Source organism: Salvelinus alpinus, chromosome 31 (genome assembly GCF_045679555.1).
Source record: "Salvelinus alpinus chromosome 31, SLU_Salpinus.1, whole genome shotgun sequence".
NCBI classification, from domain to species: domain Eukaryota; kingdom Metazoa; phylum Chordata; class Actinopteri; order Salmoniformes; family Salmonidae; genus Salvelinus; species Salvelinus alpinus.
The window spans coordinates 29,446,643-29,463,998 of record NC_092116.1 but is presented as its reverse complement, the minus strand read 5'-3'; the positions used below and the strand labels follow the sequence as shown (position 1 = coordinate 29,463,998).

The window sequence follows — 17,356 nt, the reverse complement described above, 5'->3', positions numbered from 1 at the left end:
GATATATTGTAGACATATTGTAGATATATTGTAGACATATTGTAGACTTATTGTAGACATACTGTAGACATATTGTAGACATATTGTAGATATATTGTAGACATACTGTAGACATACTGTAGACATATTGTAAGAGACAAATATATTGTAGACATATTGTAGATATATTGTAGACATACTGTAGACATATTGTAAGAGACAAATATATTGTAGACATATTGTAGATATATTGTAGACATACTGTAGACATATTGTAAGAGACAAAAATATTGTAGACATACTGTAGACATATTGTACACATATTGTAGACATATTGTAGATCTATTGTACACATATTGTAAGAGACAAATATATTGTAGATATATTGTAGACATATTGTAGATATATTGTAGACATATTGTAGACTTACTGTAGATATATTGTAAGAGACAAAAATATTGTAGACATATTGAAGACATATTGAAGACATATTGTAGACATACTGTAGACATATTGTAAGAGACAAATATATTGTAGACATATTGAAGACATATTGTAGATATATTGTAGATATATTGTAGATATATTGTAAACATATTGTAGACTACTGTAGACATATTGTAGACTTATTGTAGACATATTGTAGATATATTGTAGACATATTGTAGACTTATTGTAGACATACTGTAGACATATTGTAGACATATTGTAGATATATTGTAGACATACTGTAGATATATTGTAGATATATTGTAGACATATTGTAGATATATTGTAGACATATTGTAGATATATTGTAGACATATTGTGGACATATTGTAGATATATTGTAGACATATTGTAGACATATTGTAGACATATTGTGGACATATTGTAGATATATTGTAGACATATTGTAGACTACTGTAGACATATTGTATACTTATTGTAGACATACTGTAGACATATTGTAGACATATTGTAGATATATTGTAGACATACTGTAGACATACTGTAGACATATTGTAAGAGACAAATATATTGTAGACATATTGTAGATATATTGTAGACATACTGTAGACATATTGTAAGAGACAAATATATTGTAGACATATTGTAGATATATTGTAGACATACTGTAGACATATTGTAAGAGACAAAAATATTGTAGACATACTGTAGACATATTGTACACATATTGTAGACATATTGTAGATCTATTGTACACATATTGTAAGAGACAAATATATTGTAGATATATTGTAGACATATTGTAGATATATTGTAGACATATTGTAGACTTACTGTAGATATATTGTAAGAGACAAAAATATTGTAGACATATTGAAGACATATTGAAGACATATTGTAGACATACTGTAGACATATTGTAAGAGACAAATATATTGTAGACATATTGAAGACATATTGTAGATATATTGTAGATATATTGTAGATATATTGTAAACATATTGTAGACTACTGTAGACATATTGTAAGATACAAATATATTGTAGACATATTGAAGACATATTGAAGACATATTGTAGACTTACTGTAGATATATTGTAGACATATTGTAGATATATTGTAGACATACTGTAGACATATTGTAAGAGACAAATATATTGTAGACATATTGTAGATATATTGTAGACATATTGTAGACTTACTGTAGATATATTGTAGACATATTGTAGATATATTGTAGACATACTGTAGACATATTGTAAGAGACAAATATATTGTAGACATATTGTAGATATATTGAAGACATATTGAATACATATTGTAGACATACTGTAGACATATTGTAAGAGACAAATATATTGTAGATATATTGTAGACATATTGTAGATATATTGTAGACATATTGTAGATATATTGTAGACATATTGTAGATATATTGTAGACATATTGTGGAGATATTGTAGACATATTGTAGACATATTGTAGACTTATTGTAAGAGACAAATATATTGTAGATATATTGTAGACATATTGTAGATATATTGTAGACATATTGTAGATATATTGTAGACATATTGTAGATATATTGTAGACATATTGTGGAGATATTGTAGACATATTGTAAGAGACAAATATATTGTAGATATATTGTAGACATATTGTAGATATATTGTAGACATATTGAAGACATATTGAAGACATATTGTAGACATATTGTAGACATATTGTAAGAGACAAATATACTGTAGATATATTGTAGACATATTGTAGACATATTGTAGACATATTGTGGAGATATTGTAGACATATTGTAGACATATTGTAGATATATTGTAGACATATTGTAGACATATTGTAGACTTATTGTAAGAGACAAATATATTGTAGATATATTGTAGACATATTGTAAGAGACAAATATATTGTAGATATATTGTGGATATATTGTAGACATATTGTAGACATATTGTAAGAGACAAATATATTGTAGATATATTGTAGACATATTGTAGACATATTGTAGATATATTGTAGATATATTGTAGATATAGTGGGGAGAACAAGTATTTGATACACTGCCGATTTTGCAGGTTTTCCTACTTACAAAGCATGTAGAGGTCTGTCATTTTTATCATAGGTACACTTCAACTGTGAGAGACGGAATCTAAAACAAAAATCCAGAAAATCACATTGTATGATTTTTAAGTAATTAATTTGCATTTTATTGCATGACATAAGTATTTGATCACCTACCAACCAGTAAGAATTCCGGCTCTCACAGACCTGTTAGTTTTTCTTTAAGAAGCCCTCCTGTTCTCCACTCATTACCTGTATTAACTGCACCTGTTTGAACTCGTTACCTGTATAAAAGACACCTGTCCACACACTCAATCAAACAGACTCCAACCTCTCCACAATGGCCAAGACCAGAGAGCTGTGTAAGGACATCAGGGATAAATTGTAGACCTGTACAAGGCTGGGATGGGCTACAGGACAATAGGCAAGCAGCTTGGTGAGAAGGCAACAACTGTTGGCACAATTATTAGAAAATGGAAGAAGTTCAAGATGACGGTCAATCACCCTCGGTCTGGGGCTCCATGCAAGATCTCACCTCGTGGGGCATCAATGATCATGAGGAATGTGAGGGATCAGCCCAGAACTACACGGCAGGACCTGGTCAATGACCTGAAGAGAGCTGGGACCACAGTCTCAAAGAAAACCATTAGTAACACACTACGCCGTCATGGATTAAAATCCTGCAGCGCACGCAAGGTCCCCCTGCTCAAGCCAGCGCATGTCCAGGCCCGTCTGAAGTTTGCCAATGACCATCTGGATGATCCAGAGGAGGAATGGGAGAAGGTCATGTGGTCTGATGAGACAAAAATAGAGCTTTTTGCTCTAAACTCCACTCGCCGTGTTTGGAGGAATAGAAGGATGAGTACAACCCCAAGAACACCATCCCAACCGTGAAGCATGGAGGTGGAAACATCATTCTTTGGGGATGCTTTTCTGCAAAGGGGACAGGACGACTGCACCGTATTGAGGGGAGGATGGACGGGGCCATGTATCGCGAGATCTTGACCAACAACCTCCTTCCCTCAGTAAGAGCATTGAAGATGGGTCGTGGCTGGGTCTTCCAGCATGACAACGACCCGAAACACACAGCCAGGGCAACTAAGGAGTGGCTCCGTAAGAAGCATCTCAAGGTCCTGGAGTGGCCTAGCCAGTCTCCAGACCTGAACCCAATAGAAAATCTTTGGAGGGAGCCGAAAGTCCGTATTGCCCAGCGACAGCCCCGAAACCTGAAGGATCTGGAGAAGGTCTGTATGGAGGAGTGGGCCAAAATCCCTGCTGCAGTGTGTGCAAACCTGGTCAAGAACTACAGGAAACGTATGATCTCTGTAATTACAAACTAAGGTTTCTGTACCAAATATTAAGTTCTGCTTTTCTGATGTATCAAATACTTATGTCATGCAATAAAATGCAAATTAATTACTTAAAAATCATACAATGTGATTTTCTGGATTTTTGTTTTAGATTCCTTCTCTCACAGTTGAAGTGTACCTATGATAAAAATTACAGACCTCTACATGCTTTGTAAGTAGGAAAACCTGCAAAATCGTCAGTGTATCAAATACTTGTTCTCCCCACTGTATATTGTAGACATATTGTGGAGATATTGTAAGAGACAAATATATTGTAGATATATTGTAGATATATTGTAGACATATTGTAGACATATTGTAGATATATTGTAGACATATTGTAGACATATTGTAGATATATTGTAGATATATTGTAGACATATTGTAGACATATTGTAGATATATTGTAGACATATTGTAGATATATTGTGGAGATATTGTAGATATATTGTAGACATATTGTAGACATATTGTAGATATATTGTAGATATATTGTAGATATATTGTAGACATATTGTAGACATATTGTAGATATATTGTAGACATATTGTAGACATATTGTAGATATATTGTAGATATATTGTAGACATATTGTAGATATATTGTAGATATATTGTAGATATATTGTAGACATATTGTAGACATATTGTAGATATATTGTAGATATATTGTAGACATATTGTAGATATATTGTAAGAGACAAATATATTGTAGATATATTGTAGATATATTGTAGATATATTGTAGACATATTGTAAGAGACAAATATATTGTAGATATATTGTAGACATATTGTGGACATATTGTAGACATATTGTAGACATATTGTATATATATATATTGTAGACATACTGTAGATATATTGTATATATATTGTGGACATATTGCAGACATATTGTAACAGACAAATATATTGTTGACATACTGTAGACATATTGTAAGGGACAGATATTATGTACGAAGCAGTTTGTACCTGTAGAACAAACTTCTGGTCGACGTAACGTTTGGCCATGGAGGGCTGGAAGTCTGGGCTCTCCAGGAAACGCAGAAAGAACTCATACACCAGCTGAGAACACACACACACACACACACACACACACACACACACACACACACACACACACACACACACACACACACACACACACACACACACACACACACACACACACACACACACACACACACACACACACACACACACACACACACACACACACACACACACACACACACACACACAAGACAGAGGTAGAGATGACATTGTAATGCAGATACAAACAGGTTAGGCCTCTGACAGCCTGCTTCGCTTTTGTTGCTGAAAACAATGAGATTCCTGGCTACTTTGAAAACGGTGCTGTGTGTGTTTGTGTGCGTGTGTACCTGTAGGTGTGGCCAGGAGGCCTCTAGAGTGGGTTCATCCTCCTCTGGGTCAAACTCTGGGTTCTCACTGGGAGGTAACGTCCTGAAGATATTCACTGAGATCTGAGGGAGGGAGGGAGGAGAAGTGGAGGAGACGATGAGGAGGAGGGGGCAGAAAAGATCCTCTGTCAGCTTTCCACTCTTCCTCTCCTCCCTCTTCCTCTCCTCCCTCTTCCTCCCTCTATTTCCTCTCCTTCCTCCATCTCTCATCCCTCCTACCTTCACTCTGTCCAAGATACATCCCTCCTCTCATTTGTAACCAACCGTTTCTCTCTACCTCTCCGCAATCTCTCCCTCTCTCATTTCCTCTCTATCTCTCTGCTATCTCTCCCGCTCTCATTTCCTCTCTACCTCTCTGCTATCTCTCTCTCATTTCCCCTCTACCTCTCTGCTATCTCTCTCTCATTTCCTCTCTACCTCTCTGCTATCTCTCTCTCATTTCCTCTCTACCTCTCTGCTATCTCTCCCTCTCTCATTTCCTCTCTACCTCTCTGCTATCCCTCCCTCCCTCTACCTCTCTGCTATCCCTCCCTCCCTCTACCTCTCTGCTCTCTCTCTCTCTCTCATTTCCTCTCTACCTCTCTCTCTCTCTCTCATTTCCTCTCTACCTCTCTCTCTCTCTCTCTCATTTCCTCTCTACCTCTCTCTCTCTCTCATTTCCTCTCTACCTCTCTCTCTCATTTCCTCTCTACCGCTCTGCTTTCTCTCTCTCCTCCACTCTGGCTCTTTTATAATTTAATGTTAATCCAGCTGTGTCCCAAATGGCACCATCTTCACAATATAGTCTGCTAATAGACCGGTCTCCCTCCATCTCTCCCACCCTCCCCTCATCCCGCCATCTCTCTCCTCTCACCCTCTCTTCTCCTTCACACTCTCCCCTCTCTCCCTCCTCCCCTCCTCTCCTCATCTCCTCTCTCCCCCTCTCCCCTACTCTCCTCTCTCTCCCCCTCCCTCTCTCTCTCCTCCTCTCCTCTCCCACCCCCTCTCCTCTTCTCCTCTCTCTTCTCCCTCCCTCCACTCCCTCCCTCCCTCCTCTCTCCTCCTCTCCTCATCTCCTCTCTCCCCCTCTCCCCTCCTCTATCCTACTCTCCTCTCTCTCCCCCTCCCTCTCTCTCCTCCTCTCCTCTCTCACCCCCTCTACTCCTCTCTCTTCTCCCTCCCTCTCTTTCCCCTCTCTCCCTCCCTCCTCTCCTCTCTCTCCCCCTCCCTCTCTCTCTCCTCCTCTCCTCTCTCACCCCCTCTCCACCTCTCTCTTCTCCCTCCCTCTCTTTCCCCTCTCCCCCTCCCTCTCTCTCTCCTCCTCTCCTCTCTCACCCCCTCTCCTCCTCTCCTCTTCTCCCTCCCTCTCTTTCCCCTCTCTCCCTCCCTCTTCTCCTCTCTCTTCTCCCTCCCTCTCTCTCCCCCTCTCCCCTCCTCTCTCCTACTCTCCTCTCTCTCTCCTCCTCTCCTCTCTCACCCCCTCTCCTCCTCTCCTCTTCTCCTCTCTCTTCTCCCTCCCTCTCTTTCCCCTCTCTCCCTCCCTCCTCTCCTCTCTCACCATCTTAATAGCCTCTGGGTAGAGTGGCTCTATCAGAACTCCTCTGCTGGTAGCAACAGACTCCACCAGCTCGTTGAGCGCAGCTCGTTTGATCTCCTTCCCCTTGAGGTCGGCCACACAGTCCAGGAAGTCAAAGAGGACGCAGCACTGCTGCAGCTTCTTACAGAACAGGTTATGGAGCTCTGCCACTGGGGCATCTGGAGGAGGGATGGAGAGACGGAAGGAGAGAGGGGTGGAGAGAAGGAAGGAGAGAGGGATGGAGAGACGGAAGGAGAGAGGGATGGAGAGACGGAAGGAGAGAGGGATGGAGAGAAGGAAGGAGAGAGAGATGAGAGAGGGAGGAGAGATGGATGGAGAGAGGGATGGAGAAACGGAAGGAGAGAGAGGGATGGAGAGAGGGATGGAGAGGGGTGGAGAGAGAGGGATGGAGAGAGGGATGGAGAAGGATGAGAGAGGGATGGAGAGGGGTGGAGAAACGGAAGGAGAGAGAGGGATGGAGAGGGGTGGAGAGGGGTGGAGAGAGAGATGGAGAAACGGAAGGAGAGAGATGGATGGAGAGAGGGATGGAGAGGGGTGGAGAAACAGAAGGAGAGAGAGGGATGGAGAGGGGGATTGAGAGGGGTGGAGAAATGGAAGGAGAGAGAGGGATGGAGAGGGGGATGGAGAGGGGTGGAGAAACGGAAGGAGAGAGAGGGATGGAGAGGGGGATTGAGAGGGGTGGAGAAACGGAAGGAGAGAGAGGGATGGAGAGGGGGATTGAGAGGGGTGGAGAAACGGAAGGAGAGAGAGGGATGGAGAGGGGGATGGAGAGGGGTGGAGAAACGGAAGGAGAGAGAGGGATGGAGAGGGGGATGGAGAGGGGTGGAGAAACGGAAGGAGAGAGAGGGATGGAGAGGGGTGGAGAAACGGAAGGAGAGAGAGGGATGGAGAGGGGGATGGAGAGGGGTGGAGAAACGGAAGGAGAGAGAGGGATGGAGAGGGGTGGAGAAACGGAAGGAGAGAGGGGGATGGAGAGGGGTGGAGAAACGGAAGGAGAGAGAGGGATGGAGAGGGGTGGAGAAACGGAAGGAGAGAGAGGGATGGAGAGGGGGATTGAGAGGGGTGGAGAAATGGAAGGAGAGAGAGGGATGGAGAGGGGTGGATATACGGAAGGAGAGAGAGGGGTGGAGAGGGGTGGAGAAACGGAAGGAGAGAGAGGGATGGAGAGGGGTGGAGAAACGGAAGGAGAGAGAGGGATGGAGAGGGGGATTGAGAGGGGTGGAGAAACGGAAGGAGAGAGAGGGATGGAGAGGGGTGGAGAAACGGAAGGAGAGAGAGGGATGGAGAAGGGTGGAGAAACGGAAGGAGAGAGAGGGATGGAGAGGGGTGGAGAAACGGAAGGAGAGAGAGGGATGGAGAGGGGTGGAGAAACGGAAGGAGAGAGAGGGATGGAGAGGGGGATTGAGAGGGGTGGAGAAACGGAAGGAAACACAGTCAAAACAGTTTCAACCAACAGGCTGCACTTCTTGATGACATCAAGGTAATCACAGCAAGGTAATTACAGCAAGGTAATCACAGCAAGGTAATTACAGCAAGGTAATCACAGCAAGGTAATCACAGCAAGGTAATTACAGCAAGGTAATTACAGCAAGGTAATCACAGCAAGGTAATTACAGCAAGGTAATCACAGCAAGGTAATCACAGCAAGGTAATCACAGCAAGGTAATTACAGCAAGGTAATTACATCAAGGTAATCACAGCAAGGTAATCACAGCAAGGTAATCACAGCAAGGTAATCACAGCAAGGTAATTACAGCAAGGTAATTACATCAAGGTAATCACAGCAAGGTAATCACAGCAAGGTAATCACAGCAAGGTAATCACAGCAAGGTAATTACATCAAGGTAATCACAGCAAGGTAATCACAGCAAGGTAATTACAGCAAGGTAATTACATCAAGGTAATCACAGCAAGGTAATCACAGCAAGGTAATTACAGCAAGGTAATCACAGCAAGGTAATCACAGCAAGGTAATCACAGCAAGGTAATTACAGCAAGGTAATCACAGCAAGGTAATCACAGCAAGGTAATCACAGCAAGGTAATCACAGCAAGGTAATTACAGCAAGGTAATCACAGCAAGGTAATCACATCAAGGTAATTACAGCAAGGTAATCACAGCAAGGTAATTACAGCAAGGTAATTACAGCAAGGTAATCACAGCAAGGTAATCACAGCAAGGTAATTACAGCAAGGTAATTACAGCAAGGTAATTACAGCAAGGTAATCACAGCAAGGTAATCACAGCAAGGTAATTACAGCAAGGTAATCACAGCAAGGTAATCACAGAAAGTTAATACTCATTTGTGAGAGCTAAATGTCCAAAGTCTATGTTAAAAGTTCAGTACATATTTCTCCCTCTGTACCTCTCCAACCCTCTCCTTATCCCTCTCATCTTTCCTCATCCCTCTCACCCCTCCTCACCCCTCCTTCCCTCTCACCCCTCCATCCCTCTCACCCCTCCTTCCCTCTCACCCCTCCTTCCCTCTCATCCCTCCTTCCCTCTCACCCCTCCTTCCCTCTCATCCCTCCTTCCCTCTCACCCCTCCTTCCCTCTCAGAGAGAGAGGGAGAGACAGAGGAGAGAGAGGACAGAGATAGGTGAGAGATAGGTGAGAGAGAGGACAAAGATAGGTGAGAGATAGGAGAGAGAGAGGACAAAGATAGGTGAGAGATAGGAGAGAGAGAGGAGAGATTGGGGTATATAGGGTTAAAGGATGACATCATCTCTGTTGCTCCTCCGTCTCTCGCTCTCTTTCCCCTCTCTCCCTCCATCTCTCTGGGTACCTCTCCTCCCTAACCTCCCTCCCTCCCCCTCTCTCCTTCTCTCTGTGGCTTTCTAAATGAGATGAGCAACTACTGCTCTCGTCTTTAAATAACACGTATTATGTTTTGGCTCTGTGTGTGTGTGTGTGTGTGTGTGTGTGTGTGTGTGTGTGTGTGTGTGTGTGTGTGTGTGTGTGTGTGTGTGTGTGTGTGTGTGTGTGTGTGTGTGTGTGTGTGTGTGTGTGTGTGTGGGTTGTGTGACGATTAGCCGCTATATTTTAGCTGCCGACCTCCTCCTCCTCTCTCTCTCTGTCTCTCTCTCTCTGTCTCTGTCTCTCTCTGTGTCTCTGTCTCTCTCTCTCTCTCTCTGTCTCTCTCTCTGTCTAACCTCACCCACGTTGTGATGCAGTGAGAGAGAGAGAGAGAGAGAGAGAGAGAGAGAGAGAGAGAGAGCGACAGAGAGAGATAGGAGAGCGAGAGAAAAAGAGAGATAGACAAGATATAGAATGAATCAGTAACATGTTTATTTCCATCCACACAACAATGTTACTGTACTGCGGTCTCTCCTCTCTCTTCCTCTCTCTCCTCTCTCCTCTCCTCTCTCCTCTCCTCTGTCTCCTCTCTCTCCTCTCTCCTCTGTCTCCTCTCTCTCTCCTCTCTCCTCTCTCATCTCTCTCTCTCCTTCCTCTCTCCTCTCCCCTCTCTCCTCTCTCTCCTCTCTCCTCTCTCTCTTCCTCTCTCCTCTCCTGTGTCTCCTCTCTCCTCTGTCTCCTCTCTCTCTCCTCTCTCCTCTCTCTCATCTCCCTTCCCTCTCTCCGTTCCTACACCTGTAAATATAGATTCTCTCCCTTCTTCATTTTCTTCCCTCTCTTCTTTGCTCTCATCACCTCTCTCTCCCTTTCTCTCCCTCTCCATCGCTCCCTCTCTGTCTCTCCCTCCTATCTTTCCCCCTCTTCCTCTCTCTCTCTCTTTCTCTCCCTCTCTCTCTCTGTCCTCCCCCCACCCCGCATCTCTCCATATTGATCAGGAGAGGATTCTGCGTCTTATGTAACCCTATACCTCTCCAGCTGGCCTCTCCCTTACATACAAACACACACACACACACATATATTACACCAGTACACACACAGACACACACATATATTACACTAATACACACACAGACACACACACTATAGAGGGGTTCTAGTTTAAACTGAGATAATAGATCATAGATGTCTATTGAGGGGTTCTAGTTTAAACTGAGATAATAGATCATAGATGTCTATTGAGGGGTTCTAGAGTCTATAGGCTATAAAAGATAAATACGCTTCTATTGTGAGATGTAGTTGACCACATAAGATCACGGCAAAGTGCTATTTCAAGAGTGTCTCACACACACACCCACACACGTGAGCACACAGACAGACACACACACCCTATCTCTGTGGTTATGACGTTTTTCAGTACATCATCGATGCCTCAGCTGTTACTGATTTTAAGGTCCCCTAATCCCCCACACCTCCCCCACACCTTTCTCTCTCTCTGTCTTTCTCTCTGTCTCTCCCTTTCCTTCTCGACCTCTATTTCTCTCTCTTTAACTATCTCTCTCTTTCTTTCTTTCACAGGACAAACTCTCTTTTCTATCTTAGGGAGCAAGGCTACACTACACTCACACACTACACGCACACACACACACTACACTCACACACACACACACACACACACTACACTCACACACACACACTACACTCACACACTACACTCACACACTACACTCACACACACACACACTACACTCACACACACACACTACACTCACACACTACACTCACACACACACTACACTCACACACTACACCCGCACACTACACTCACACACTACACTCACACACACACACTACACTCACACACACACACTACACTCACACTACACTCACACACACACACACACACACACACACACACACACACACACACACACACACACACACACACACACACACACACACACACACACACACACACACACTCACTCACTCACACACTACACTCACACTACACTCACACTACACTCACACTACACTCACACACTACACTCACACTACACTCACACACTACACTCACACACTACACTCACACACACACACTACACTCACACACTACACTCACACACACACACACACACACACACACACACACACACACACACACACACACACACACACACACACACACACACACACACACACACACACACACACACACACTACACTCACACACACACACACACACACACTCACACACTACACTCACACTCACACACTACACTCACACACACCCCAAGTAGGTAGACTGCCTTATGCCTCTAGATTCCACCGGGTGGTCTATCTCCATAAACTGTGCCTTGTTTGCATGTCACTTATCAAACTGTACTTTCATTGTTTGCTGTATTCAGTTTGATTAGAACAGATTCAGATTTGAGTTGATTCAAAATGATTCTGATAATCAGAATGATTCTAATTAGAATTGATTTAGAGTGAAATTTGATTCAGCAAGGAATATGTGTGGATAATGTTGTAATGTTCTACATTACAGGGGAACCATATTCCCTATGTAGTGCACTACTTTCGATTAGGGTCCATAGGGCTCTGGTCAAAAGTAGTGTCCTACATAGGGAATTTTGTAGCTGCCCTCTAGATAAACGTATTTGTCTGTCTCAACTTCCTGGTTAAATACAGATCAAATACTACATCATAAAACTATGAGAGGAGGAGAGGGGAGGAGGAGAGAGGAGAGGAGGAGAGAGGAGAGAGGAGAGGAGGAGGGGAGAGATGAGAGGAGGAGAGGAGGGAGGAGAATCTAGCCTGTGGGTGAAAATGTGACCTTAGCATCGTTAGCATGTCAGCTAAAGCATGGAGACCCATGACCAGAGAGGGAGGCTGATGCTGTAGCCCCAGGGGAGGATATCAAAACTGGGCAGGAGCGCAAGGCTAACAGCCAGTCTGAGGGAGACGTGGAGCTCTAGAGGACAAATGTTTCTAGTACTGTATTATTCTAAATCCAATGGTATTGTTATTATAATACGGAGCCTGTAGTCACAAAGCGTCTCAGATTAGGAGGCCTGATCTGAGACCAGGTTCCCTTTATTCCTATTCATTATTATCTCAAAGACAAAACTCATCCTAGATCAGCACTCCTCCCTGGGTTTTACTTACAGGGATGTTTTACACTCGAGATTCTTATAATAATGATAGTTGTATGTGTCGTGTCTTTGCATATGTTATTATTCTATCGTGCTTAATATGAGAACTACAACTACAACTAGAACTACAACTAGAACTAGAACTAGAATCTCCAACCGTATTCTATCGCACAAGATTCTAATAGTTAACTGGTTGATAAGCTGCATCAGGCTAATTACAACTGGTGTTTGGCGAGAGTATCTCTCAATGGAACAGGGTTGGAATTAAAACCTACAGGAAGGTATCTCTCAATGGAACAGGGTTGGAATTAAAACCTACAGGAGGGTATCTCTCCAGGAACAGGGTTGGAGTTAAAACCTACAGGAAGGTATCTCTCCAGGAACAGGGTTGGAGTTAAAACCTACAGGAGGGTATCTCTCCAGGAACAGGGTTGGAGTTAAAACCTACAGGAGGGTATCTCTCCAGGAACAGGGTTGGAGTTAAAACCTACAGGAAGGTATCTCTCCAGGAACAGGGTTGGAGTTAAAACCTACAGGAAGGTATCTCTCCAGGAACAGGGTTGGAGTTAAAACCTACAGGAAGGTATCTCTCCAGGAACAGGGTTGGAGTTAAAACCTACAGGAAGGTATCTCTCCAGGAACAGGGTTGGAGTTAAAACCTACAGGAAGGTATCTCTCCAGGAACAGGGTTGGAGTTAAAACCTACAGGAAGGTATCTCTCCATGGAACAGGGTTGGAGATAAAACCTACAGGAAGGTATCTCTCCATGGAACAGGGTTGGAGTTAAAACCTACAGGAAGGTATCTCTCCATGGAACAGGGTTGGAGTTAAAACCTACAGGAAGGTATCTCTCCATGGAACAGGGTTGGAGATAAAACCTACAGGAAGGTATCTCTCCATGGAACAGGGTTGGAGTTAAAACCTACAGGAAGGTATCTCTCCATGGAACAGGGTTGGAGTTAAAACCTACAGGAAGGTATCTCTCCAGGAACAGGGTTGGAGTTAAAACCTATAGGAAGGTATCTCTCCATGGAACAGGGTTGGAGTTAAAACCTATAGGAAGGTATCTCTCCATGGAACAGGGTTGGAGTTAAAACCTACAGGAAGGTATCTCTCCATGGAACAGGGTTGGAGATAAAACCTACAGGAAGGTATCTCTCCATGGAACAGGGTTGGAGTTAAAACCTACAGGAAGGTATCTCTCCAGGAACAGGGTTGGAGTTAAAACCTACAGGAAGGTATCTCTCCAGGAACAGGGTTGGAGTTAAAACCTACAGGAAGGTATCTCTCCATGGAACAGGGTTGGAGTTAAAACCTACAGGAAGGTATCTTTCCAGGAACAGGGTTGGAGTTAAAACCTACAGGAGGGTATCTCTCCAGGAACAGGGTTGGAGTTAAAACCTACAGGAGGGTATCTCTCCAGGAACAGGGTTGGAGTTAAAACCTACAGGAGGGTATCTCTCCAGGAACAGGGTTGGAGTTTAAACCTAAAGGAGGGTTTCTCTCCAGGAACAGGGTTGGAGTTAAAACCTACAGGAGGGTACCTCTCCATGGAACATGGTTGGAGTTAAAACCTACAGGAAGGTATCTCTCCATGGAACAGGGTTGGAGTTAAAACCTACAGGAAGGTATCTCTCCATGGAACAGAGAAGATCATTGTTATTCTAACTTCCGCGACGCATATAAAGCCCTCTCCCGCCCTCCTTTTGGAAAATCTGACCATGACTCCATTTTGTTGCTCCCAGCCTATAGACAGAAATTAAAACAGGAAGCGCCTGTGCTCAGGTCTGTTCAACGCTGGTCCGACCAATCGGATTCCACGCTTCAAGATTGCTTCGATCACGTGGACTGGGATATAACATTGATGAATAAGCTGATTCGGTGAGCGAGTTTATTAGCAAGTGCATCGGTGATGTTGTACCCACAGCGTCTATTAAAACATTCCCCAATCAGAAACCGTGGATTGATGGCAGCAAAACCGAAAGCGCGAACCACTGCTTTTAACCAGGGCAAGGTGACTGGAAACATGACCGAATACAAACAGTGTAGCTATTCCCTCCGCAAGGCAATCAAACAAGCTAAGCGTCAGTATAGAGACAAAGTAGAGTTGCAATTCAACGGCTCAGACACGAGAGGTATGTGGCAGGGTCTACAGTCAATCACGGATTACAAAAGGAAAACCAGCCCCGTCACGGACCACGATGTCTTGCTCCCAGACAAACTAAACAACTTCTTTGCTCACTTTGAGGACAACACAGTGCCACAGACACAGCCCGCTACCAAAACCTGCGGGCTCTCCTTCACTGCAGCCAACGTGAGTAAAACATTTAAACGTGTTAACCCTCGCAAGGCTGCCGGCCCAGACGGCATCCTCAGCCGTGTCCTCAGAGCATGCGCAGACCAGCTGGCTGGTGTGTTTACGGACATATTCAATCAATCCTTATCCCAGTCTGCTGTTCCCACATGCTTCAAGAGGGCCACCATTGTTCCTGTTCCCAAGAAAGCGAAGGTAACTGAGCTAAATGACTATCGCCCCGTAGCACTCACTTCCATCATCATGAAGTGCTTTGCGAGACTAGTCAAGGACCATATCACCTCCACCCTACCTGACACCCTAGACCCACTCCAATTTGCTTACCACCCCAATAGGTCCACAGACAACGCAATCGCAATCACACTGCACACTGCCCTAACCCATCTGGACAAGAGGAATACCTATGTAAGAATGCTGTTCATCGACTACAGCTCAGAATTTAACACCATAGTACCCTCCAAACTCTTCATTAAGCTCGAGACCCTGGGTCTCAACCCCGCCCTGTGTAACTGGGTCCTGGACTTCCTAACGGGCTGCCCCCAGGTGGTGAGGGTAGGTAACAACATCTCCACCACTCTGATCCTCAACACTGGGGCCCCACAAGGGTGCGTTCTCAGCCCTCTCCTGTACTCCCTGTTCACCCATGACTGCGTGGCCATGCACGCCTCCAACTCAATCATCAAGTTTGCAGACGACACTACAGTGGTAGGCTTGACTACCAACAACGATGAGACGGCCTACAGGGAGGAGGTGAGGGCCCTCGGAGTGTGGTGTCAGGAAAATAACCTCACACTCAATGTCAACAAAACAAAGGAGATGATCGTGAACTTCAGGAAACAGCAGAGGGAGCAGCCCCCTATCCACATCGACGGGACAGTAGTGGAGAAGGTGGAAAGTTTTAAGTTCCTCGGCGTACACATCACGGACAAACTGAAATGGTCCACCCACACATACAGCGTGGTGAAGAAGTTGCAGCAGCGCCTCTTCAACCTCAGGAGGCTGAAGAAATTCGGCTTGTCACCAAAAACACTCACAAACTTTTACAGATGCACAATCGAGAGCATCCTGTCGGGCTGTATCATCGCCTGGTACGGCAACTGCTCCGCCCACAACCGTAAGGCTCTCCAGAGGGTAGTGAGGTCTGCACAACGCATCACCGGGGGCAAACTACCTGCCCTCCAGGACACCTACACCACCCGATATCACAGGAAGGCCAAAAAGATCATCAAGGACAACAACCACCCGAGCCACTGCCTGTTCACCCCACTATCATCCAGAAAACTAGGTCAGTACAGGTGCATCAAAGTTGGGACCGAGAGACTGAAGAACCGCTTCTATCTCAAGGCCATCAGACTGTTAAACAGCCACCACTAACATTGAGTGGCTGCTGCCAACATACTGACTCAACTCCAGCCACTTTAATAATGAAAAATTGATGTAATAAATGTATCACTAGCCACTTTAAACAATGCCACTTTATATAATGTTTACATACCCTACTTTACTCATCTCATTTGTATATACTGTACTCTATACCATCTACTGCATCCTGCCTATGCCGTTCGGCCATCGCTCATTCATATATTTTTATGTACATATTCTTATTCATTCCTTTACACTTGTGTGTATTAGGTAGTTGTTGTGAAATTGTTAGGTTAGATTACTTGATAGATATTACTGCACGGTTGGAACTAGAAGCCCAAGCATTTCGTTACACTTGCATTAACATCTGCTAACCATGTGTATGTGACAAATAAAATTTGATTTGATTTGAGTTAAAACATACAGGAAGGTATCTCTCCAGGAACAGGGTTAGAGTTAAAACCTACAGGAAGGTATCTCTCCAGGAACAGGGTTGGAGTTAAAACCTACAGGAAGGTATCTCTCCAGGAACAGGGTTGGAGTTAAAACCTACAGGAAGGTATCTCTCCAGGAACAGGGTTGGAGTTAAAACCTACAGGAAGGTATCTCTCCAGGAACAGGGTTGGAGTTAAAACCTACAGGAAGGTATCTCTCCAGGAACAGGGTTGGAGTAAAAACCTACAGGAAGGTATCTCTCCATGGAACAGGGTTGGAGTTACAACCTACAGGAAGGTATCTCTCCATGAACAGGGTTGGAGTTAAAACCTATAGGAAGGTATCTCTCCATGGAACATGGTTGGAGTTAAAACCTACAGGAAGGTATCTCTCCAGGAACAGGGTTGGAGTTAAAACCTACAGGAAGGTATCTCTCAATGGAACAG

At 43.9% G+C, this 17,356-nt stretch overlaps 1 protein-coding gene across 1 annotated transcript in view; it reads right to left on the bottom strand.

Moving 5' to 3' along the window:
- ppp2r5b (protein phosphatase 2, regulatory subunit B', beta) overlaps window positions 1–17,356 on the bottom strand; it is a 67,895-nt gene that overhangs the window by 27,359 nt on the left and 23,180 nt on the right. The window contains exons 2-4 of the mRNA XM_071378544.1: window positions 6,813–7,009; window positions 5,237–5,338; window positions 4,827–4,919 (exon numbers count right to left, since the gene is read on the bottom strand). Of these exons, the coding sequence (XP_071234645.1) occupies window positions 4,827–4,919; window positions 5,237–5,338; window positions 6,813–7,009 (392 nt within the window). The remainder of the gene's footprint in view (window positions 1–4,826; window positions 4,920–5,236; window positions 5,339–6,812; window positions 7,010–17,356) is intronic.